Source organism: Martes martes (assembly GCF_963455335.1).
Source record: "Martes martes genome assembly, chromosome: 8".
Classification (NCBI taxonomy): Eukaryota; Metazoa; Chordata; class Mammalia; order Carnivora; family Mustelidae; genus Martes; species Martes martes.
Window position 1 is genome coordinate 18,204,369 of NC_137895.1, and position 24,346 is coordinate 18,228,714.

The window sequence follows — 24,346 nt, forward strand, 5'->3', positions numbered from 1 at the left end:
AAGCCACCTATGACAACCCCACAGTGAATATCATTCTCATTGGGGAAATACTGAGAGCTTTTCCCCTAAGGTCAGGAACATGGCAAGGATGTCCATTATCTCTACTGCTATTCAACATAGTACTAGAAGTCCTAGTCTCAGCAATCAGAGAACAAAAAGAAATAAAAGGCATCCGAATCAGCAAAGAAGAAGTCAAACTCTTACTCTTTGCAGATGATATGATACTTTTGTGGAAAACTCAGAAGACTCCACTCCAAAACTGCTAGAACTCATACAGGAATTCAGGAAAGTGTCAGGATATAAAATCAATGCACAGAAATCAGATGTATTTCTATATACCGACAGCAAGACAGAAGAAAGAGAAATTAAGGAGTTGATCCCATTTATAATTGCTCCAAAACCATAAGATAACTAAGAATAAACCTGACCAAAGAGGCAAAGAATCCATACTCAGAAAACTATAGCACACTCATGAAAGAAATTGAGGAAGACACAAAGAAATGGAAAAAACGTTCGCTCATGGATTGGAAGAACAATTATTGTGAAAATGTCTATCCTACCTAGAGCAATCTACACATTTAATACAATCTCTATCAAAATACCATCAACTTTTTTCAGAGAAATGGAACAAATAATCCTAAAATTTATATGGAACCAGAAAAGACCCCAGTTATCCAGAAGAATGTTGAAAAAGAAAACCAAAGTTGGTAGCATCACAATTCCAGACTTCAAGCTCTATTCAAAGCTGTAACCAACAAGACAGTATGGTACTGGCCCCAAAACAAACACATAGATCAATGTAACAGAATCAAGAGTCCAGAAATGGACCCTCAACTCTATGGTCAAACTAATCTTCAACAAAGCAGGAAAGAATATCTAATGGAAAAAAGACAGTTTCTTCAACAAATGGTGTTGGGAAAATTGGACAGCCACATGCAGAAGAATGAAACTGGACCATTTCCTTATGCTACACACAAAAATTGACTCCAAATGGATGAAAGACAGGAATGCGTCAAAATCCTTGAGGAGAACACAGGCAGCAACTTCTTCCTAGGAAAATCGCCAAAGGCAAGGGAAGCAAGGGCAAAAATGAACTACTGGGACATCATCAAGATCAAAAGCTTTTGCACAGCAAAGGAAACAGTCAGCGAAACCAAAAGACAACTGACAGAATGGGAGAAGATAGTTGCAAATGACCTATCAGATAAAGGGCTAGTATCCAAAATCTATAAAGAACTTATCAAACTCAACACCCAAAGAACAAATAATCCAGTCAAGAAATGGGCAGAAGAGATGAACAGAAATTTCTGCAAAGAATACATCCCAGTGGCCAACAGATACATGAATGTGCTCAATATCACTTGGCATCAGGGAAATACAAATCAAAACCACAGTGAGATCTCACGTCACACCAGTCAGAATGGCTAAAATGAACAAGTCAGCAAATGACAGATGTTGGCGAGGATGCAGAGAAAGGGGAACCCTCCTAAACTGTTGGGAATGCAAGCTGGTGCACCCACTCTGGAAAACAGTGTGAAGGCTCCTCAAAAAGTTGAAAATAGAGTTACCCTGTGACCCCACAATCGCACTACTGGGTATTAATCTTAAAGATACAAATGTAGTGATCTGAAGGGGCACATTGTACCCAAATGTTTATAGCAATGTCCACAATAGCCAAACTATGGAAAGAACCTAGATGTCCATCAACAGATGAAAGGATAAAGAAGAGGATACACACACACACACACACACACACACACATATATATATATATATTTGCAATGTCATGGATGGAACTAGAGGTTATTATGCTAAACAAAATAAGTCAATGAGAGAAAGTCAATTATCATATGATCTCTCTGATATGAGAAATTCGAGAGGGAGGGTGGGAAGTTGTGGGGGAAAGGGAGGGAAAATGAAACAAGATGGGATCAGGGAGGAAGACAAACCATAAGAGACTTTTAATCTCAGGAAACAAACTTAGGGTTGCTGGAGGGAGGAGGAGGAATAAGGTGTCTGGGTATGGACATTGGGGAGGGTATGTGCTATGGTGGGTGCTGATAATTGTGTAAGACTGATGATTCAGATACCTGTACCTCTGAAACAAATAATACATTACATGTTAATAAAAAAAGATTTAAAAAAACTAATGGATAAATTAGAAAATTCAAAAACAAATTTGTAGCAAACTGAATCCAACCATATATGAAACAGATAGTACATCATGAGAAGTGAAACAAAGTAAGAAAAAAAGATATAAAATGCATTCATATTGGAAAGGAAAAATGAAAATGGTCTTTAATCTTGGACAACATGATTGTCTACAGAGAAAATTCAAAAAAGACCCCCCAAAGTTACTAGACCTAATACATGTATTTAATATGTTCTCAGGAAACAAGAGCAATGTTAAAAAAGTCAATTGTATTTCTATTTTTTTCTACAAGCTCATAAGAAAGAACTGCTAGTTGAAATGAAAATATACCATTAAAAACGGTACCAAAAACCATGAAACACTTAGGTGTGAACATAATAAAAATTGAGCAAAATCTGTAAGTTCAAATTGATAAAACACTGACAAACGAAATAAAAGAAGTCTTAAATGGGGAAATTTAGTGTGGTTATGGGTTAAAAGATTTAGTACTTTAAGATGCTAGTTCTCTCTAAACTGACTTATAGATTCAATATAATTCCAGTTAAAATTCTAGCAGGACTTTTTGGTAGATATTATCAAACTGATTCTAAATTTTACATGGAAAAACAAAGAAACTAGAATAAGCAAGATAATTTTGAAAACAATGAAGCTGGAGAATGTATGCTGCTAGACTTTAAGACTTAGTGTGAAGCTACAGAAATCCTGATGGTAAAGGGCTATACATACAGATTACTGGATAGGGAGTCCGGGAATAAACCCACACAGAGATGGTTAATTGATTTTCTACAACAGTCCAAATACAACCCAATGGGGAGAGGATAGTATTTTCAAGAAATGATCCTGGAATCACTAAGTATCTACATATAAAAAATTAACCTTGATCCATACCTCAAATCATATACAAAAATTAACTTGCAGGGGATGATGGACTTGAACACAATACCTAAGATTATAGAGCTTCTAGAAGAAAAAATAAAAGAAAATCTTTGTGATATTAGGGTAGGGAAAGATTTCGAGATATGATACAAAAAACACTATCTATGAAAGAAAAATCGGTATATTTGACCTCACCAAAATTCATAACATTTGCTTGTCTGAAGTTAGTGTTAAAAGAATGAAAAGATAAGCCACAGACCACAAAGAAATATTTACAAATCATGTATCATATAAAGGACTTGTACGTCAAACATTTAAAGAACTCTCAATGCTCCAGAAACAACAACTTGAAAGATACATGAAGAGCAAATAAGCACATGAAAAAATACAAATTAGGGGCACCTGGGGGGCTCAGTGGGTTAAGCCTCTGCCTTCGGCTCAGGTCATGATCTCAGGGTCCTAGGGTCGAGCCCCACGTTGGGCTCTCAGCTCAGCAGGGAGCCTGCTTCCCCCGCCCCCCATCCCTGCCTGCCTCACTGCCTACTTGTGATCTCTCTCTCCGTCAAATAAATAAATAAAATCTTAAAAAAAAAAGAAATAAAATTTAGGTACACACAAAAACCTGTGCATGAATGTCCATAATGACTTTATCCTTAGTTTTACCAAACTGGAAACAAACCCAAACATCTTCCAGCTGGCGAATGAACTGACTGGCTGCCGCTGCATCATGGCAGGCTATGAAGCATTAGAAAAGAATAAACTATGGACAACTACAGCAACACAGACATATCTTCAAGCATTATGCTAATTGGAAGAAACCAGACTCAAAAACCACACACTGTGTCATTCCAATCATATGACATGAAGGTAAAATTATAGGCACAGAAAACAGATCAATAATTACCAGAGCTTCAGAAATGGGAGGGGGGACATGATAGCAAAGGGAATTTGAGGGGGATGAAATACATCTTCTCTAAGTTAATGGTCGTGGTGGTTACACAAAGCTTGTCAGAACTCGTACAGCTGCGCACTGATAATGTTGAGTTTCACCCTATGAAAATTATAAGTTAAGAATAAATGAGAACAATTTATTAGCTGAGCATGCGCCCTACTGATAGGTTTGGGAAAGGTGGTCAGTGTCCTTGTCAGTAATTAACGAAACCCAACTTCTGTTTAGACCTCAGAGATGTCCTTTTCCATAATTATGCTGACTGGAAAAGAAAACAAAGCAAAACACTAGAATCAGGAAGGGCTATTTTTAAACACATGGTAATTCTTTCAGTTTCTGACCTTCAGACTCTGAACATTCTCATTCAAATACTTTAGTGTAGTTCCAGAACACCCATGTTTAGGAAGCATTTCTTCAGGGTCACCATTTGGTAAACTGTTACTGAACACCTTCATGAGCCAGATGTTGGCCTTAAAAAGACCAACTGGACTTGTTTTTGTTTCCTTTTTTGCTGTTCTTTTTCTTCTTCTTATTGGTCTAACCCTTGAGTGGAGTGCCAAGGACACTACATGTGTTATCTTCACAACTATGAACTATTACTCTTTACTCTATGAAGTGTTACAATCCCCATTTTACCTAAGAGGACACTGAGGCAGAGAGAGGATCACCAATAAAGTCACACGGCCATCAGGCGGGGAGACAAGGATTTCCACCCTGCTGTATCTGAATTTAAAGGCTCAGAATTGTGCTTCTCTGTATTGATAGCTTCAAATTATTTTACATGGCTTAAATGTTTTTATGAGACATTCATTTAATCAAGTAATTAATTCAAGATTTATTGAATGCCTACAATTATTTTCAAAGATGTTTTCTCTTTGTATTTTCACAAGAATGTGAAATGAGATTTAGCCTAAACAGAAAACGGGCCTTTGTTCCTCTTGCTATAGGCAGGAAGGAGCTGGTGAATTGAGCTTCAGTGCTTTAGACTTATTTCTGAAGAGGTGCCCAACACATACTTCTCATTGAAACAAGTGGTCTGCTTTATTCAGAGGTCACTGGGTGTCTGCCTGTGGCTGTGCTAAGGGTCGAGGCATCTACTGGTTGGGTATTCTTTGCTGTCTTCTGGGAATCTTCCTGAGTCTCAACAGCACACATTCAGCAAGGGAGGGAAGGTTTTTTCTTAGCAAGTGCTTCGTCCTGGCCCAGGCTTCTCTCCCGTGGCTTATGACCCAGTGGGCTGAAGGTCAAGGTGAATACTTACTATTAATGGACTGAGTGTCCGTGCCTCCCCAAATTCATATGTGAAAGTCCTAACCCCCAACAGGTTGGCATTTGGTGGTGGGGCTTTGGGGAGTTCATTAGGTTTAGATGAGATCATAAGGATGGGGACCCGTGATGGGATTAATGCTCTTCTAAGAAGAAAAAGAGGGACTAGAGTCTCTCTCTCCCATATGGGGACACAGTGGGAAGCTGGCCATCTGTGTGCCAGGGAAGAGATCCTCAAAAGGAACCAAATCTGTAGCATCTTAATCTTGGACTTCCTACCCCCCACATCTGTGAGAACTAAATGTCTGTTGTTATGGTATTTGGTTATAGAAGCCCAAGCAGTCTGATGGTTTATCTTCCCCATATCCCAGAAGGGCAGGCCTTTGCTTGGACGGACCCGAGTGACCCATGGGGTCCATAGAAGGGTAGACAATCGTGGGAAGAAAAATTGTAGACCTAAGGGGCCATAAGCTACATAAACAACAAGGTGCACAGGAAAGTCCTCCTCTGACGGCCAGCACACCAACTTAGTTACCAGTTCTATGATAGATGGATAGAACTTGTTGAGCATTTACTATTACTAAACACTTTATATGTGTGGTTTTACTCTCCCAACAACTGAGGAAAGCATGACTGTTGTTGACATCATCATCATCATCATCGTCATCATCATCATCATTATCATTGGTCCCAGGTTATAGATAAGAAAACTGAGGCCCAGAGAGGTAAGTAACTTGCCCAAGATCACGTGGTTGGCAAGTCTTAGAACAGGCCTTGCAATCAGGCTTGAGTCAAGATTTTGAGTCCTTAACCACTAAACCAGAGCATACAAGATCTGTACCTTAGAATATAAAATCAGACCTAGGCACACCCCCCAGACCACAAAAGACAGAAATGGTAACCGGCATATTCTGAAGACCTGCCACCTTTCAGGAACATCCTAAGTACTTTGTAGGTAAGAGTTTACTTAATCCTCAGCACAATCTTTGGAGGTAGGCCTATTAGCATCATTATTTCCATTTTGTAGATGAGAAAACTGAGGCCAAAGGACAGGTTTACCAGATAGAATGCAGGATGCCAGTTAAATTTCAATTGCAGATAGAACAATGAATAGTTTTTTAGAACAAGCACACCCTAAACACTGTATGCATATTTGTTGTTTATTTGCAATTAATTTAACTGGGTGCCTTGTATTTGCTGAATCTGATAGCTCTACAGACTGGGTCCCAGAACCAGAGCATGGTAAATGCTGGGACAGGAGACCAATAGGTCTTCAGAGTCTGTGTGCCATCTTACTGCAAAACCCCCTGGCCTCTTAGTTAAAGGGTAGAACCAAGGGGAGCTCACGTGTCATGGAATCAACTCTAGGCAGTGACAGGCATCTGACTGTTGGTGGAAGCAAGCTTTCTAGAAGAAGGCTAGAGAGAGGCAGGCCGCCTTGCCAGCAGTTGACTTGGCAAAACCAGCTGTTATTTGGGGAAGCAGGGGAGAGTAGCGGGTTAGAGCTGGGACTCTGCAGCAAGACAGGCTTCTTTCCTAGTCTGGCTGCATTTGGGCAAGCTGCAAAACTCCTCAAAGTCCTCAGGTCCTCCACTGGGCTCTCAGGTATGGTTATTTTTCCTCATTTGCTTTTGTGTCTCTTTCTTATATTAATCTGTGAACCCTTTGGGGGTAGGCACTGGGCCTATCAGATATGTGATTATGAGCAGCATACAGTCAGTGCTCCATAAATGCTTGTTTTTTTAGGAGTTGGCCAACCCTGGAAGAAACTTTGAGAAAAAGATAGCAGGGATGTGGGGACACAAAGACTCCTCATTTTATGTCCTAGATTGAATGGTTTAAGTTTAAAATCTATGAAACAAGTTGCTTGGTTTTTAAATAAAATTTTTAAGGCAAAAGTGTGAGTTTTAGTCCTGCTTCTCAAATCATTTTCTATCACCTCAGGCCCCCATTAAGTAGAAAGATGGTAAAATTGACGTTCTCAGCAACCGTGCTCGAAAAGATATTACAGAATTTGCTATCAGGGCACATTTCTGACACATTGTGAGGCTCAAGTAGCTGATAAAAAGATTTCAGGTCATTATCCCGTTTCCCTTTAGTTACTGCTACCCTGGTGGTCTCCTGCATTGTGACTTTGCTCACGCAGGAGGCTTACCCATTATAAGCTGTCAGCAAAATCATCAGCTGTTCTGTTTCTTTAAAGGAAAGTGATCAACATCCCCGGCAGCAAGGGGCCAAAGACCTCCTTGTTACTTTATCTCCCAAGGAACTCTAGAAGTGCCTACTTCATTCTATGACCGTTGTTGAAAAGCTTGGCTCACGGTGCTAGGCAGAGACCATGTCCTGGTATTCCACTTATAGCTCTGGCTGAAATTGTCTCCCTGGGAAGCTGATGTGAATTAGGTTCCTCAGGTGAACTCAGCTTTATTTCTCAGTCAAAGCCAAAAGGAACATGCCTACAAGACCAGTTTCAAGTCCACAGAAGTCTGTTATTTGCAACCTGTGCAGCGACCGGCAAGAAATGTACAACAGGAAAGAAAGAGATGTGGAAACATCAGTAATACATTACAAAAAAAAAAATGGGCAGAATTTGATGACATCGACCTCAAAAAGAAGAATCTAGACCATTTCCCTTTGAAATAATCAGATTGTTTTGGCGGCAATCCTGGTTCTGTATAACCCCTTTGCCTACATTCTTTTTCCATTACTTTGAGTTGTTTGCACAAATCAGTTAACGTTCATGGTGCAATCAAGAGAACTGGCATGTCCAAATTAAAAAAAAAAAATCAATGTCCCCTCACGTAGGATACGGGTTGTTCAAATGTGATCATTTCAATGTTAAAAAATATGTTTGTGTGCTAATTAGTAAAGACGGCTGTGTGCTGTTCTGATAAAGCAGTATGAGTTTTAATGAGGGAGAAACAAGTTAAATCTGGGTAGAAATGTCTTTCTTATGTCAGGATGACATATTTTTTTTCCCCCCAAGTGAGGATCCATGCCTTACTCTTCATTTTAGAAGATGATGAGCAATTTTTTTCTCATTGTGTTTTTTGGGTATTTTCTGATTTTTTTTGTGTGTGTGGGGAGATTGATCAGAGTTATTTTCTAATTGGAATGAGGAACTATTAAAACAATTTTAAAAGTAACCCAGGGGTATTAAGTGTGAATGTATTTGTTGATGCACTGGAAAGGAATCGGATACCACAATGGCCTTGGGAAGAAGGCCATTCCAAAGCTCGTACTTCCTCAAAAAGATGTATGGACACACGTCAGCAGCTCCAAAATGGCCTTATCCTTCCGGAAATGTAAAGTGATAGGCAAGATCTCACTTGTCATCACTACAAAATGTGAGAGGTGAAATATACAGCTAAGTAGAGCCTTTATCTCCTTCCTGAGCTAAAGGAAGGAAGCCTTTGGAGACATTTAGTATGTTTGGAAGATAAAGATAAAGGGACATGTCCTTTTGCTCTAACAAGAGGACAGCAGAAAGACTGCCCAGCCCCTGCTTTCCACATACTTTGTTTCTCTGGGCTCCAGACCTAGCAGAAGGAAATGTTTGACCCTTCAAGGAATCATGCACACTGGATGGCAGACAGGAGCCTCGCCCCATTCGTGCATAGCACATTGAGATGCCATGAAGCCCACTGAAGGTTTTGAATCCTATTTGCCTTCTCATGTTTTAGGAGTTACCATATTTAAGAAGGGCTCAAAGAGAGAATGTCTCTTTATTTGGCTTTTACTGCCAGAGGTCTGTTTGGACTGTTATTCCCTCGTTCATTTACTGCTAAAACATTATTAAAGTGATTTCTTGGTGTCACTCTGTCAAGTGTTTTTCATCTACATGAATGTTTTAAAATCTAGGCTATGGTCTTGTAAAGGAGGACTTTGGACCCCCATCTGACCCTCATCTACGGAAGCTGAGGCATGGCAGGAAGTAACTTGCCCAATGTTGGGACTAGAGTCAAGCCCAAATATGGGAACAGGACTAATTCCTTTCTCTCTCTGAGCTGTGGTCTGTTATCCCTGACGTTGCATGCACGAACTTTTGTTGCTGTATCTTGGACGAAGCCTTTTCTTCTCTACAGGCTTCTCATCATTAACAGCATTGGGTTAGTTCTCATGGGTTAGAAAGAGAAAAGCAAATCTAAAAGTTTTTGAATTATATCAGCATGTCTATAAGAACTGGTTGTAATCATGACCATATTTGGTGCTAAAAAGTTTTTGAAATATGGAAGGGTGGGTTAATCTCTTGAATCCGTTGTAACAAACTCAGAATCACACAGTGTCCACATGCTGGGGTGAAACTAAGAACAGAGAGGTCAATAGAACGTCAGGATTTCCTGATTCCAAACCTTGACCTTTCCAGTGCAAGGAGCATAACGCGGGCATTGACTGGGAGGGGTGAAGGGACTTGCCAATCAAAAGAGAAGTTAGAAACACATTTGGAGGATTTCCCATTTCTTTCTTTTTCTCTTTCTTCCTTTCTTTTTTTCAATTTTATTTATTTATCCATTTGAGAGAGAGAGAGAGAGTTCACACAAGCGGAGGGGTTGCAGAGGGAGAGAAACTCAAGCAGACTCCATGCTGAGTGCATAGCCTGACACGGGGCTCGAGCTCACGACCTTGATATCCTGTCCTGAACTGAAATCGAAAGTCAGATGCACAACTGAATGAACCACCCAGGGGCCGCATCTTTCTTCTTCTATAAGCTCTGCTCTGGCAGTGGGACAGAGTAGAAAGACAGCAGACTTTGGTGACAGGCATCCCTGAACTTGAACTTGCTTTATTACTTATCAAGCCAAAAGAAATTGGAAGAGATCATCTTTAAATATCTGATCCGTCAGAGGCAAAATGGAGATAAAAACGTCTAGCTCAAAGATTTGTTTTAAGAATTGAATCGGATAATATAGGCCAAGTATCTCTTTGGTATTGCATGTTAGCAATGTTGAATAAATGGAAGCTATTATTTATTTAATCATTAGTTCAAAAAACACACAACAGCAGGTTTCAACATTTTATGTACAAGAAAGTTTTGACTGTTTAGAAGCCATTTGAAAAAAAAAAAGATCAGGGAAATAAGCTAAACAATTTAGGATTTCCTATGTGTGACTGAAAGAAGTCACTGTTTTTTCTGTCTTTATGTCCTTCTAAATTTTACAGGCTGTGTGTCCTTTGCCTGTGTTATTTTAATTAAAAAAAAAAAAAGCAAAAGAGAACTAATCTCTCCCCTTAAGTGGATTCTTTAAAAAACAAAACAAAACAACTTTTCTTTATTTGTTTGAGAGAGACAGAGAGAGACAGAGAGAGATTCTGGGACAGGGGTGCAAAGGGAGAGAGAATCTTAAGCAGACTGAGCGAGCAGCCTGACACAGGGCTCGATCTCACCACCCTGAGCTGAAACTAAGTCAGATGCTCAACCTACTGATCCACCTGGGCGCCCCTCCCTTTAAGTGGATTCTTTTTTTGTTGTTGTTTTAAAGAATTTATTTGACAGACAGAGATCACAAGCAGGCAGAGAGGCAGGCAGAGAGACAGGAGGAAGCAGGCTCGGAGCAGAAAGCCCGATGCGGGGCTCAATCCCAGGACCCCGGGACCATGACCTGAGCTGAAGGCAGAGGCTTTAACCCACTGAGCCGCCCAGGTGCCCCTTTAAGTGGATTCTTAAGGATTTGTTTCATTATATCTAGAAAATAGGAAACAAATGGACAATGCATGAGTTAAAATGCCTGAATTCTTTACTCTCCGAGGGAAAAAGGTGATCTCACATAATTTGCATATCATAGCAAGAACTCAGCCACACTATTCGAATGTTAAATCTTTAATCACGATAGAGGTTCAATTTTAGCTGACAAATGCTGTGCTTGACCACAGAAATCTAACTATAACATCTTTGTCTTTCTTACAGTGGAACTGGTCATCATAGAATTTGGTATTCCATTCTAAAGACTAGAGTTTTAGTAGATTTAATGATTATCTGTGTTGCCAAACATTAACTAAGGTCTTTGAGATGCTATAATAAAATTTCTTCTTAAAGAAAATTGTTCTCAGGGTTGTGGTATCCCAGCATTCTTACATCCTCTCTAGGGTCCCTTATCTTTTTTATAAAAATGGATATCCTTTCAATTGTCCCTTTTTCTGACTTGTAAGGAAATTCTCTTAAAGAGAGACCTCTAATTGGAGGAAAGCAGATTTGTTTATAAAAGCTGACAGAGCAGGAAAGACTTTTCTACATATAGACTGAAGTGGAACTTTCTAGAAAAATGTCCTGACACTTTTCTTTTATCGGACTTCCTTCCTTTCGATTTTCTGTGAAATGGGACATCGAGAAGCGAGTATCAAAGTCCAAGAAAAGCACTGTGCCACTTACCCATGCAGTCTGGGCCCCAGTGGCCTGGACAGCACTGAGGCTGGACATAGTCCTTTCTACAGATGTGGCGGCATCCAGGAAGAGACAGCGAGTACTTCCTGATCTCAAAGATGTACCTTGGAGGGGAAGGAGAAGACATAAACCTGTGATCAGAACAATGCAGTTAACTTTGGACAGTGGGATTAGTCCAGATTTTTATTTAGGTCTTTCTTTAGACTTGCCTATATTAAAAAAACAAAAAACAAAAACAAAACAGAGATTAAATTCATTTTTTTATTTAGGGAGAACAAAACTTAATCATGATTTACCTTTAATTGTACAAAATGGATGAAAAAATCAGAACACAATGGAAATGAAGGTAGAATATCTACAGTGACGTCAGAAGTGAGGTTAGTAGATTGGAAATAGTGTTAGGTTCTAGGCATATGCTAGAGATGCACCTCACACTTGTTGCCACCAATGCGAGAAGGAAAAGATCATGAGTTCTGTGATGCACGGGATCTCTGGATTTAAAATGAACCAACTGCTTAGGATTAGCATTTTTTTTATTTTTTATTTTTTTGCAGATACTGTAGATGTAGACATTTTTGTGAGAGGCGGTGTAATATAATGGGCAATATTTGCCACCGTGTCCTCAAGGGAGATGTAGTGATGAATTTCTTAAAAGAGTTTGTATACCATCTGAGATACAGATCTGGAGCAGCAATTCTGTGGAGACTAAATACCCTTGGGAATCTCTGCATGGATGACTTATTCCAGGTTTTGGCTTTAGTATATCTAGAGACAATCCTCCAGAATATCATTTCTTTCAACTAGGTTGTTAAGAATAGAGTGATGGTGAGTTCAAGGTTGTACTTCTAATCCAGTCCCTGAGCTACTGGCTTTATGGGCAGTCAAACTGAAGACAGAGGTGACAATTCCTCTGGAAACTTGAGAATACTGGCAGGGGCATCTCTTCACAAAGATGGGAAAAGGGGGAGCCAAGGGTAGAACCAAACTTCCCCTTAAGAACCAACCTTTGGGGGCGCCTGGGTGGCTCACTGGGTTAAAGCCTCTGCCTTCGGCTCAGGTCATGATCTCAGGGTCCTGGGATTGAGCCCCGCATCAGGCTCTCTGCTCAGCAGGGAGCCTGTTTCCCTTCCTCTCTCTCTGCCTGCCTCTCTGCCTACTTGTGATCTCTGTCTGTCAAATGAATAAATAAAACCTTAAAAAAAAGGAACCAAACTTGGATTTATTTCAGCATAAATGAATGACAGATCCAAGTCTTCAATTCTAAAACAGAGAGCATGAATGCAGTAATCTTATCCTGTGTGTGTGTGTGTGTGTGTGTGTGTGTGTATGTGTGTGTGTTGGAAGGGGATGGTAAGGTGGGAAGGATATAACCAAGTGTCCACCTTGCTATGGAAAAAGTAGCCAGTATAAAAAAGTCCTTAATAAAGTCACCACATAATTTTAACCTTGAACCCTACATCTTTCTATATACTTTTTACAAGAATCTGGTCACAGATGTGTCCCTGGTTTGGTACCTGAATGGTCAACTGTTGCATATGCTTACTAATTCTAGGTCAGTTAGTATTTGGAACCTTTTGTTAAAACTGGTGATTTTGGTTTTAGAATATATCATGGTCACATTAAGCAAACATGAATTTAAAATAGTGTGATATAAACGTGTTTAGTTTTTATTTTGTACAAAATAAAAAATAATACTAATTCCTCATCCCTGAATTAAGAATGAACTGATTGAGAGATGTCTAATGTCTAAACTAGTAGACTGAGTAAATAAAACATTGTGTTTACATTTGAGTTGTATGGTTGCTTCCATTAGCAAGAAAGCGAAACTGCTCGTCATCTTTTGTGAGGCTTAGCCTTGAATTATGAGAGTTTTGAATCATAAGAGGATTTCAGGAATGCAATGCTCCCATATAATGCACAAAGCTGTAATTCCTTTGTCTTCCCTCTTCAGGTTCTAATCGGTTTCAGAATCCATAGCTAGTTGGTAAGATGACTGTGAGACCCATGGCATTTTAGTCCATGTTCTGACTAGAACCCTCTCCAGATGAAACAAAACCCTTATTTTCAAAATAAAGAAGGGCAAGATGAAGGGAGAGTGTTTATATGCAAGGCAATATAGTCAATTTTGTGTTAAAATGTGAATCAATAATATATTTTTTAGATGCAAAGTTGTAAATTGCGAGTAGACTGAACATAGTCTTAGAATAAGGGAAAGTTATGGAAATGCTTTGTAGTTTTTGAGATGGGAAGTTTCCATCTGGATTCACAATCCCTTAAATGTCAAGACCCGAGCACACTTATTTTCTTGTGAATACCTGCAATCTCGAACCCCCACGGAGCCATTGGTGACCTTGGTGTAACCATCCGGGCACTGAATTCCCAAGTTCAGTGAGCAAGACTGGCACTCAGTTCTAATTGTAAGCAGAGATTTCTTATCACATCTTTTTGCCTGTGAAAACATAAAAAAATAAAACAATCAAGTCCCATTAGCAGAGCCTTGGTTGGTCATTCTTCCCCATTGGCTTTAAGTCAGTGGAATGACAGGGATGGCAACAAGGGTGATTGGTAATGACCAGCTAGTTACTTTCATCCTCATTCAGAAAGAGTATTGGGACCAACAAGCAATATCTGCTATGGCTGTGGGTAAGAAGGAGGCTGCTTGTACCTGTTTGCTACACTTGATCTAAAGTCTGGAATTCAGCAAAGCAGGGTAATGTCATTACACACATACCCAAATGGGAAACCTGAAATATATTATAGAGTATAATTTTAAAGTGGTTATTTAGGGTCCATTCGTTGTAGATCAACAGGTCTCAAGAATATTCTTTCAGCACTGGTTCTCCGGAAATAGTCTAGCCTGGGTACTAAATGCTATGAAGCATATAGTTTCTGCACCAAAGATGTTTGCAATCTTTTGATTACAATTCGCTAGAATATAGGCTCCAGGAGGCAGTGATCTTTTACTGTTTTGTCCTTGAGTATACCCTAAGCACCTAGAAGAGTGTCTGACACATAGTAGAGCTTAGTAAATATTTGTTGATTGAATGAATGAGTTGTAGGAAATTCACAAGACACCCTAGAAACTGTTGCTTAGCAACACTGGGCAGTAGAGAATCAGAGGCTAAAATGAAGGATGCAGACCCACTTTGGCCCTGTTTTCAAGGTCCCTCATTGTCTGTGAGGTTGATACTGGTTCTCCTGAACAGATTTGGTCCCCTCTTTCCGGTCTCCCTCGTTTTCCCGTCAAGCTTAAGAAGCCACTTCATACGATTAAGAGAGACTCAGATTAGGAGTTAAAAGACCTAAGCTTGGAATCAAGCACTGTATCTTTTTTTTTTTTTTAATAAACATATAATGTATTATTAACCCCAGGGGTACACGTCAGTGAATCGCCAGGTTTACATACGTCACAGCACTCACCGTAGCACATACCCTCCCCAGTGTCCATAACCCCACCACCCTCTCCCTACCCGCCTCCCCCCTGCTCCCCTCAGTTTGTTTTGTGACATTAAGAGTCTCTTATGGTTTGTCTCCCTCCCGATCCCATCTTGTTTCACTTATTCCTTTCCTACCCCCCAACCCCCCCATGTCAAGCACTGTATCTTGCTAAGTATACAGTCTTGAATGAATTCCCTACCCTTTGCCATCCTCTGCAATGGGGAGGTGCTGGTCACCACTCTCCAGGGTACTGAGACCTTTAAATGAAATAACACATGCAAATTGCCGGGCCCAGGATCTGGAAGGTCATAGGCAGTAAATGCTAGTTCTTGTGTTGCTTCTCCATCCCCACCTCTGTGTTTTGTTTATTGCCTTTCCTGATAGGAATGTGCTTCCCTCCCCTCCTGGCTTCATCCTTTAAGGCCCTGTAGAACAATGCCACTTCCACAAAACCATACACACCTCTCTCCCTTCTCTCAACTTCTACTCTTCATGTGTTTGGCCAGTGGAACACCTTTTGTTGTCTTTGCTTTCCGTTTAAAAACTCCTTGTGGGAGGGGACCATGTCTCTTCCTTCTTACTTACGCTTATCCCCAAACTCCTTCTTACTTATTCTTATCCCCAAACAGCACAGGCCCAGCACTAGGTAGGGATGGTGGGAACACTATGATTACTGCCGAGTTTACTGAAATGGATAAAGGCTGCATAAGAAGAAATCTTATTTTTATAGAGAAATTTATGGTTATACATACTTCCAAGGGCATCATCTTATTTGATCTTGACCATGCAGAAGATAAGGAGGGCAGGTTTCATCATGCCTATTCTAGGGGGGAGAAAACCAAGGGAAGAGGAAGTTCAGTGACCTGCCAAGGTCACACTGTAGGTTACTGGTTTTCAGATTCCCTGATTAGCTATTCCTCCTCCTTGCACGCTCTACAGTGACATATAGAAAAAAAAAAATCTGTTTGTATGGGCAGCTTTCATTTGGTTATCTTTATGAACCAAAATAGCTCTGGAATTTTCTTTATGGAATAATAATAAAAGCCACCCTTAGCTAGAGTTTGAATCAACTCCCTTTAATGGTTCGTGGAACCTCCAGATTTTTTAAAGCAGGATTTTCTTTATATTAGGTTTTCCCATTTAGATAAGTGTATGGAAGGACATTACTTTTTCTTTTCTTGCTTAAAAGGCCAGATTTAAGTGTCTCTTTTCAAGAAATCTCTTGCTTTCAAGTTGTCTTGTTCAAATGAAATGGGTCATTTTATCTCTCCTATGGTCTCCTCTGAAAAGCAAACTCAACTTTAAACACCAGTCGAGGCCTGATTTCCGCACTAAAGCAAGCACTCATTGAAGCTGATGGTGGCGGCGATGAGGAGGATGATTATTCCGGCTGTGGAGCACCATTGGGGGAGAAACTGAAGTTTTGAGAGAGACTGTCTATTTTGCTCAAGCTTGAACAGCTAGTGGGCTGTGGGGCACAGTGACTGGTCCTCAGAAATATTTGTTAAACAAACAAGGGCCACCGTTCCAGCTCGCCGCTCTCAAACCTCTGAGCTAGAACACTGAACGGTGACGCTATCTTCCAGTGTTTCCGTGAAAAGCATCATCCGAGCACTGCCAACTGGCATCAAGTCGGCACTGATAAAAATTCGCCTGGTACACATGTAACGTCATGTTTAAGTTTTATGATGAATAGAGCAGAAATCATGCCTTGTGCACCGCATCTTAGAATCACAAGACTGCCTTGCTCATACCCCTGGTTTAGGCTGACCTTGCTGTACCTCTGATACCCGACATGCTCTATTAGCACACATGAGCCTGCTGGAGACACTGGCGTGTCAGTGTCCTTCACGGGAGCTGCCGGCATGACTGCTCTGGGTACTTCTAGTACAACTTGTGGAAAATAGAAGGGATGAGCTCCCGAGACATTCTGGAATTCTGTGTTTCTCAAGCAGACATCGCTCCGCCTGGAATTCCCCAGAACACCTCTCTATTCATCTCTCTTCAACCATTGTTATTTCCTATATTCAAAATGACACAGCGATAAGACTATTAAAACAAAGGAAAACAAACAACTCCTTCCCCTCCCCCTCCACCAAGGATACCAACATCAGCAGTGGCAAGAGGAACGTTAGCATTAAATTAGAGCTCCTAGCAAGTGTGGTTTAAGAATAGAACCAATTGAATGAGCACGCCTTCAGAGGGATTTCACGCCACCATTAGGATCAGATTCTCCACTGGCTTTCATTTTATTGTATAAAGTCCAGAAAGTGCTCTTTACCCATGGCAACAGAGGGAAGCAAAAAACTTGGAACACACCAGGAACCTGAAAAATAACAAACTTACAAATGTCATCTTACCTGGTCTGTAGTTTCAGGCGGGGAGCAGGAATTGTGAACGACCAATCCAAGAAGAAGAAGTATGAGATTTTGTAGCATGGTGAGAGCCTGTTTGCTCCTTCTGATGCCAGGCACTTGTCAGAAGTACTCAGCTATTCTCTTGTCGTCTGATGAACTCCTCGTGAATTCTCTTTCATTTCAGTGTTTGCTTTTAAACCCTTTCCCCCCTTTTTCCTGAATTGAAGCCGATGATATGTGAGAACTGCCTCAAGACAGGAAAAGTGGCAAATCCAGGGGTCGTGATGAAATCGGTCACTCTCAACTCTATATATGTCTTGGTTGAATGACAGGATATCCTGAAGAGGCTGAGGCGGAGACCCGTTCTGGAATTTTTGTGCCTTATGAAACTCCCAAGAACAAGCTCCTGCCTCCTTCTGCTCTGCCTATCCCAGTTCTGGTCCTGCCTCCTCCTGGACCCACAGCCCCACCAACATGTGTACGACCACACCATGGAAAACTGCAGGCCTCTCTCTCAGAATCCTAAGTCCCAAGCTTGCTGCCAGGTAGTATTTGTGGGAGTGCACCTAAGCGGGAATGATCCCACAGAGGGAATGTTGCAGAAACTCAGGGCCTTGACTTGTGAGAGAGTGGTGGCCTCACTTGGCATGGCTGGAAAGCTTTACTGCAAAAAAATGTCTCTTTGCAGTCGCCAACAGTTGGGGTTTCAACTCATCCTTTCCCCTCTTCCATGTCATGTCCTGACACATGACCGAATCTGTAGGTCTCATCTTCCCTTTCAAGGCCCAGCTCAAATGCCACCTCTTACAGGAAGCCTTCCTGTCCTGCCCCTCCAATACTACCTTGGAAACTCTCCTGGCATTTTGCACATACTACTACAAAAGCCCAGTCACATCTGTCACAGCCATGTGTCTGTATGTCTATATCCCACGCCCAGTTGAGGACGGGGGCAAGCCTTCATCTTCTCTCTACATCTGAGAGCCTAGGGCAGAGACCTGCATTTGGAAAATTATAAAAACAAATAGTAACAGTCAACATTTGTTGAAACTTACTATATGCTAGTCACTATGCTAGACTTCTCCATGGATTACCCCTTTTAATCCTCACAGCTCTTGGTGAAATAGGATGATTTCCCCCACTTTATAGATAAGGAAATGAAGTCAGAGAGGGTTGGCAACTTCTCTAAGGTCACACAGCTAGTAGGTGGGCATCCAATTTTCAAACTGTGTGACGGTAGAGGCAGTACTGTTAACCACTACCCTCTGTTGCCTAAAACAATGACTATTTAATGCAAAAACAAGTGGGAGGTGGTGCTCCAATTTCATTGACATGATGGAAAGTGTCAGGCTCCGAACCAGAAAGGATAAAGTCTGGGCTTATCAACAAGATAGGAGATGAGAGTGTGTCTCATGACACCGACTTAACAGAGAGACTCATGAGTTACAGAAACGAGTTTTGGTTGAATGATTCTTCTTCCCCTGCAGTCTTTCTCTCTTTGAATTTTGGAAACAGTGTTATATTATGTGGGTCAGTAATCCGACAAACTTTCAATACAGACAGGCTCTTCAGAGCCTAACCCAGAGGTCTCAATGGAAAATGGCAGATGAAGAAGTTCTTACAGTCCCTTGGTTCAGGGTGTTTCAATCCTGGTTTAGGAACCTGGAGGAGTTTAGAAGAAATTCCCCAATGTCAGACCCTTGTCCAGAACAATCACATCAGAACTTCCAGGTGTGGGGCTCAGAACAAATAGTTTTCAAATCTTCCTGGGTGAAGCTGCTTGCTTGGGACTGTTGCTTGAGGAAAATTGAACAATTATTGATGAAGCCAATGAGATCTTGAGGTTTATCTGTCATAGAAGGGGTGTTGCCTTCATTTTCCCTTATACCAGGGAAAGAGGTCGGAAACTTCTTTCTGATTCTTTTCTCTCTGAAGGGCATAAATAAATATCTGGGGCTTGGAATGGGCTAGGTCCATGGGGAAATAATAAAATGAACCCATACTCGCATTTCCTAAAATCCTTATGCTTCATTAATTAGTTGCATTAAAAAATACATATAACTTACACAGCTTTGTTTAGAAATTGTCTGAATAGTTTTATTAATTAATTTTATTTCTGTTAAGCTCATTCGATTGCTACAAACGGAGGTTCTTCAACCTGTCCCTGCAATTAACAAGCAAAGTGCTTAGAATGGTGCCAACACATAGTGGGTGCTCCATTACTCTTAACAATTATTATTATATTATTAAAATATGCCAGTGTCATACACAGTAGCTACACATATCTCCACCCTTCTCCCAGTGCAGCTCCGAATTGGGTCTGGATTTTCTCTGTCCTGAGTCACCCCAGTTCTGCTGAGTTGTGTGTTCCCCCTTAGTGGGGAGTGTCACTTTCTCAACTGCCATCCATATTCCCTTTTTGGCAGATTGTTGTAATCTCAGTCTCTAACTATTCAGAATCACTTTGAGGCAAGGGTTTTTAATCAGCAACCTTTCTTGAGCAGTTTGCTCTCTCCAGTATCCCCTACCGTGCTGCTGTCACTTGCTCTAGATGCAAGAGTGGCTTTCCTTTCACCCAGCACTGCTCTTCTGCAGTGCAGTGCTCTTCAGCACCAAGCTTCCTGCTTGGTCCTCCTGGATTAGCACATGTGCCCTTTGCTCCTGTCATCTGTTCTCAGTGTGGTTGCTCGAGGGGTTGGTTGCCTCTTGAGTGAGAAGATCCACTCCTGGATTGGAATCTGCAGCTTTTTCCCAAATTGGGAAATGCAGAAGATGAGCTGAGACCCTTCCTGGGTGACAGTGTCCTCTGTGGCCCCAGGATTCTGGGTTGTTAGTGTTTAACAGCTCCTTTCTCTACATCACACCTACTACTGAGATTTCAATCCTTGGTCACTTTGAGTAATAAAGCATTTCATGTCTGCATGCCAAGAAGGGAGTCATCACCTTCACCATCATTGTCACTGTCATCACCATCCTCCTCCTCCACATCACAAACCCAAGCACAGCTTTTATATGTGCCAGGTATTCTGAAAAATATTTAACTCAATTTACTTAATCTTCCCCACAAGTCTATGACATCCATATTATCATTATCTTATCACCACCCCCACTTTACCGATGAGGAGACTGAGGCAGAGAGAAGTTGAGTAACTTGTCTAAGGTCACAAGGCTAGTAAGTGGCGGAACAGGGATTTGAACCCAGGTAGTATGGAGTCAGAGGCTGATGCTGAGGCATTCACGTGACATGCTTTTGTCCTTGAATTTTGAGCAAGATCCTTAGGGACCTTGTGAGGTGGCCAACGGGGCAAAAGTTAATGCTTCTGAAGTAGGACAAACCTAGCAGTTTATATGGGGATCAATTGTATTTTTTGCTTTGCTGGAAAAAAGGGCAGAAATAGGGGATTTAAGGTTGATTTTCTGGTTAGAATTCAGGTTTCATTCTCTCAGCAGTTTTTGCTAGATGGAAGAAGAAAATGATCACAGGGTAGCAGCTGGGTTTTGATCTTTCTTGAGTATCAGTCTAGAAAATTGAAACTGTTGCTTCACATACTTTCAGAAATTGAACAGCTCCTAAAATTTTTCCCCTTTCTGAATTTTCACTTTGGGAAGTAAAGATTTAGAAAAGGGAAGACTAATCATATGTCCCTAAAAACTTTCAGTAGAAGAAATCAGTGAGAACTCTTTGGAAATGCTTTCTATCCCAACTGAGTCCTCTCTGTCTGATGTGGTCCTTGATAAATTTAGATATTGACCAATGTGGAGCAAATAAGACTAACAAAACAGGCTTTCAAAATCTTGGTTCACAGTATTAAATCTCAGTTTTACCATTAAAGATAATGTCTTGGTAGGAGAGATGGATTTCTCTGCCTGAGCATGTGGTTTTCATGTAGAGTAAGCATTTTCAATAGAATCTAGTTTATTAAACAAATAGCTTGGGGTTACATTCACCTGGATGTTTTTTGTGTGGGTGTGTCTATGTACTCATTGGGCAGAATTTTTGGCACCCACAGCATCTTGGCCAGCATGCAAAATACTTCTTTCTCTCCTTTACATCTTATTGCAACACCGAAACAATTCAACAGCTATTTATATTCCTAATACATAAATGATTAAAAAGGAATTCACATTTGTCTTCATTTTAAAAAAAATCTCTTTCTTGTACTGATCTGCTGAGCAATAATGAATTCTTTTTTCCTTTGTCCTTCTCCCTTCCCTGCCTTAGGGAAGAATATCTTGTGTTTTTATGGATCAAAAGACTTCAGTTAAACTGGGAGTAGTCTATAATTTTTTAATCATGTTTTGAAATAACTTCTGTTTAAAAAATCTTCAAGTGAAAATCTAAATATTTTATTTGGCTTGATTTATAGAGATAGCTATCCCAAATACCCACCTTTACTTTGATTGTGTAGGCATGAGTCTTATCTAACAGGATGATTTTTTCCTTGATTGTTATCACACTGTAAATTTCACTTACCTATCATTTATTCAACAAACATTTATGGAACGTCAGACACTATGCTGGACTGGGGACGTAGACGTGGATAAGCCACATTGCATCGTGCATTATTGTCTCCATCATAGTTTTGCACGTATTACCTCACTTAAACCTTATTTCAACCTTGTGAAATAGATTTGGCAAAGAATACAAATTTTGATTTCGTAGGTGTGAAAGTGGAGGCATGAAGGGGTTGAGTGATTTAGTCAGCGTCAATCAAATAGTCTGAACTAATAACAGATGCCAGGTAATCTCACTCTATCTGCCTGTTAGGGTAGATTGCCATTCTGATATCTGATGCCTAAGGTCATGGGTGGATTATCTGTGGTTCACCTAAGTCAGTCATTAAAATGCTGAACTGAATTGGATGCTATTTATTGTCACACTGAAAGAAAGCTCGGTTGCAGAAGTCCTGAAGAGCAAGTATAAAGGATATGGTTGAGATTAACTAAAGGCATACTTGGACCAGAACTGAGTGTTGGGTCAACAATTCCCAACAGGGCATTGCATGGTCTACTGGTCTTGTTGTACATGGCATAGTACATTTTGGCTAAACTGGATGCCTCAAGGCTCCCTATTCCATATGAAAGATCTTAGCCATGCACTAGGATCAGGCACCACACCAGCACTATGGAGCATGTGGTGAAGCACTCACTTGCCCGTCCCGCCTCTATCTTAGTGGCTTGCCTAGGCCTGGAACCATCTTCCCTAAAGAGACCCTTCGCTAACTTCTTCATTTCCTTCAAGCCCTTGTTCAAACCCTCTCTCTCTATAAGACTTGTGCAGATTACTCTATTGAAAATTGTAACACGCATACCTCCCACCCTGGTACTCCCAGTTCTTCTTATCCTGATCTTTTTCTTTTTCCTTGCATGTATCAGTTTCTAAGTCACCCTACAATTTGCTTATTTGCTGTACATATGGTTAGTTCTCTGTCTCTCTAATTAGAATATATGCTCCTTAAGGATAGGGAATCCCAAATATTTGGAAGAGTGCTTGGTGGATACTAATGATTGACAGAGTAACTTATGGAAGTGGAATTCTAGAATTTTAGTTTAGATAATTCAACTAAAATACCACCATCTTCAGAATATTTAAAATTTTTTTTAAAAATTTCTTTTCGGTGTTCCAAAATTCATTGAATATGCACCACACCCAATGCTCCATGCAATATGTGCCCTCCATAATACCCAACACCAGGCCCAACCAACCCCCCCTTCCAAAATCCTGTTTGTTTCTCAGAGTCCACAGTCTCTCACGGTTCATCTCCCCCTCTGATTTCCTCCAACTCACTTCTCCTCTCCATCTCCCCATGTCCTCTGTGTTATTCCTTATGCTCCACAAATAAGCGAAACCGTATGATAATTGACTCTCTCTGCTTGACTTATTTCACTCAGCATAATCTCTTCCAGTCCTGTTCATGTTGATACCAAAGTTGGGTATTCGTCCTTTCTGATGGAGGCATAATTCTCCACTGTATATATGGACCATACCTTCTTTATCCATTCATCTATTGAAGGGCATCTTGGCTCTTTCCACAGTTTGGTGACTGTGGCCATTGCTGCTATGAACATTGGGGTGCAGATGGCCCTTTTCACTACAAAACATATTCTCCTTTTTTTCTTTAAATTCTCTAAGCCACTATGAAATCAGTTTTCCCTGCTCTTTGTGCCACTTTGCTCTGCCATAGCACCTTCCTCTAAATGAATCATCTGAAATCCCCTTGGTTTGTGTTCCACATTTTATTCTGTTGGATTATTATTATTATTAGATTACTGTTTTGATATCTGCAAAATCAAAATCTTACAGGTATGTTAAATATTTTTCTATTTTTTTAGGAGCGAAGTGATTTTCATCCACAAATTCTCATTCTTTCTATGTATCATGCATATTGGTTCAGAAAAGAGAGCTGGTTTGACATACAAGGGTCTGGCTCCAGCCCTGCCCCAAACCACTGACCCTGTCCTTGAGCAAACATACCACCTCCGTGATAAAGTAATGGAATGGGAAGACATGATACTCCCTCTCCTCCTCTACATTTACAGGACTGGGAATATTTCTTTTCACACTTCTCAGTCCAAGGGGATTTTTTCCACTTCCAATTTTTTTTTATCCTTCTTCTTCTTCTTCTTTTTTTAAAGATTTTTATTTATTTATTTGCCAGAGAGAGAGATCACGAGTAGGCAGAGAGGCAGGCAGAGAGAGAGGAAGGGAAGCAGGCTCCCTGCCGAGCAGAGAGCCTGATGCGGGGCTCAGTCCCAGGACCCTGAGATCATGACCTGAACCGAAGGCAGAGGCTTTAACCCCCTGAACCACCCAGGCACCCCCCCCAAACTTCTTTAAGCCTTGAACATTTTGGTGGTTGACTTGAAAGCTGGGTGCATCCTGGAGGAATACGGCTAAATCTTTTTCTCCTGCAAGTAATCCAAATTGCTCC

The 24,346-nt window shown here is 40.7% G+C and overlaps 1 protein-coding gene across 1 annotated transcript in view; it reads right to left on the bottom strand.

The window, feature by feature from the left end:
• Positions 1–17,498, bottom strand: part of STAB2 (stabilin 2) — a gene marked incomplete at its 5' end in the record, with an annotated part of 166,400 nt that extends 148,902 nt beyond the window's left edge. The window contains 3 exons of the mRNA XM_080811181.1: positions 11,611–11,726; positions 13,938–14,071; positions 17,421–17,498. Of these exons, the coding sequence (XP_080667307.1) occupies positions 11,611–11,726; positions 13,938–14,071; positions 17,421–17,498 (328 nt within the window). The remainder of the gene's footprint in view (positions 1–11,610; positions 11,727–13,937; positions 14,072–17,420) is intronic.
• Between the last annotated feature and the right edge of the window lie 6,848 nt (positions 17,499–24,346).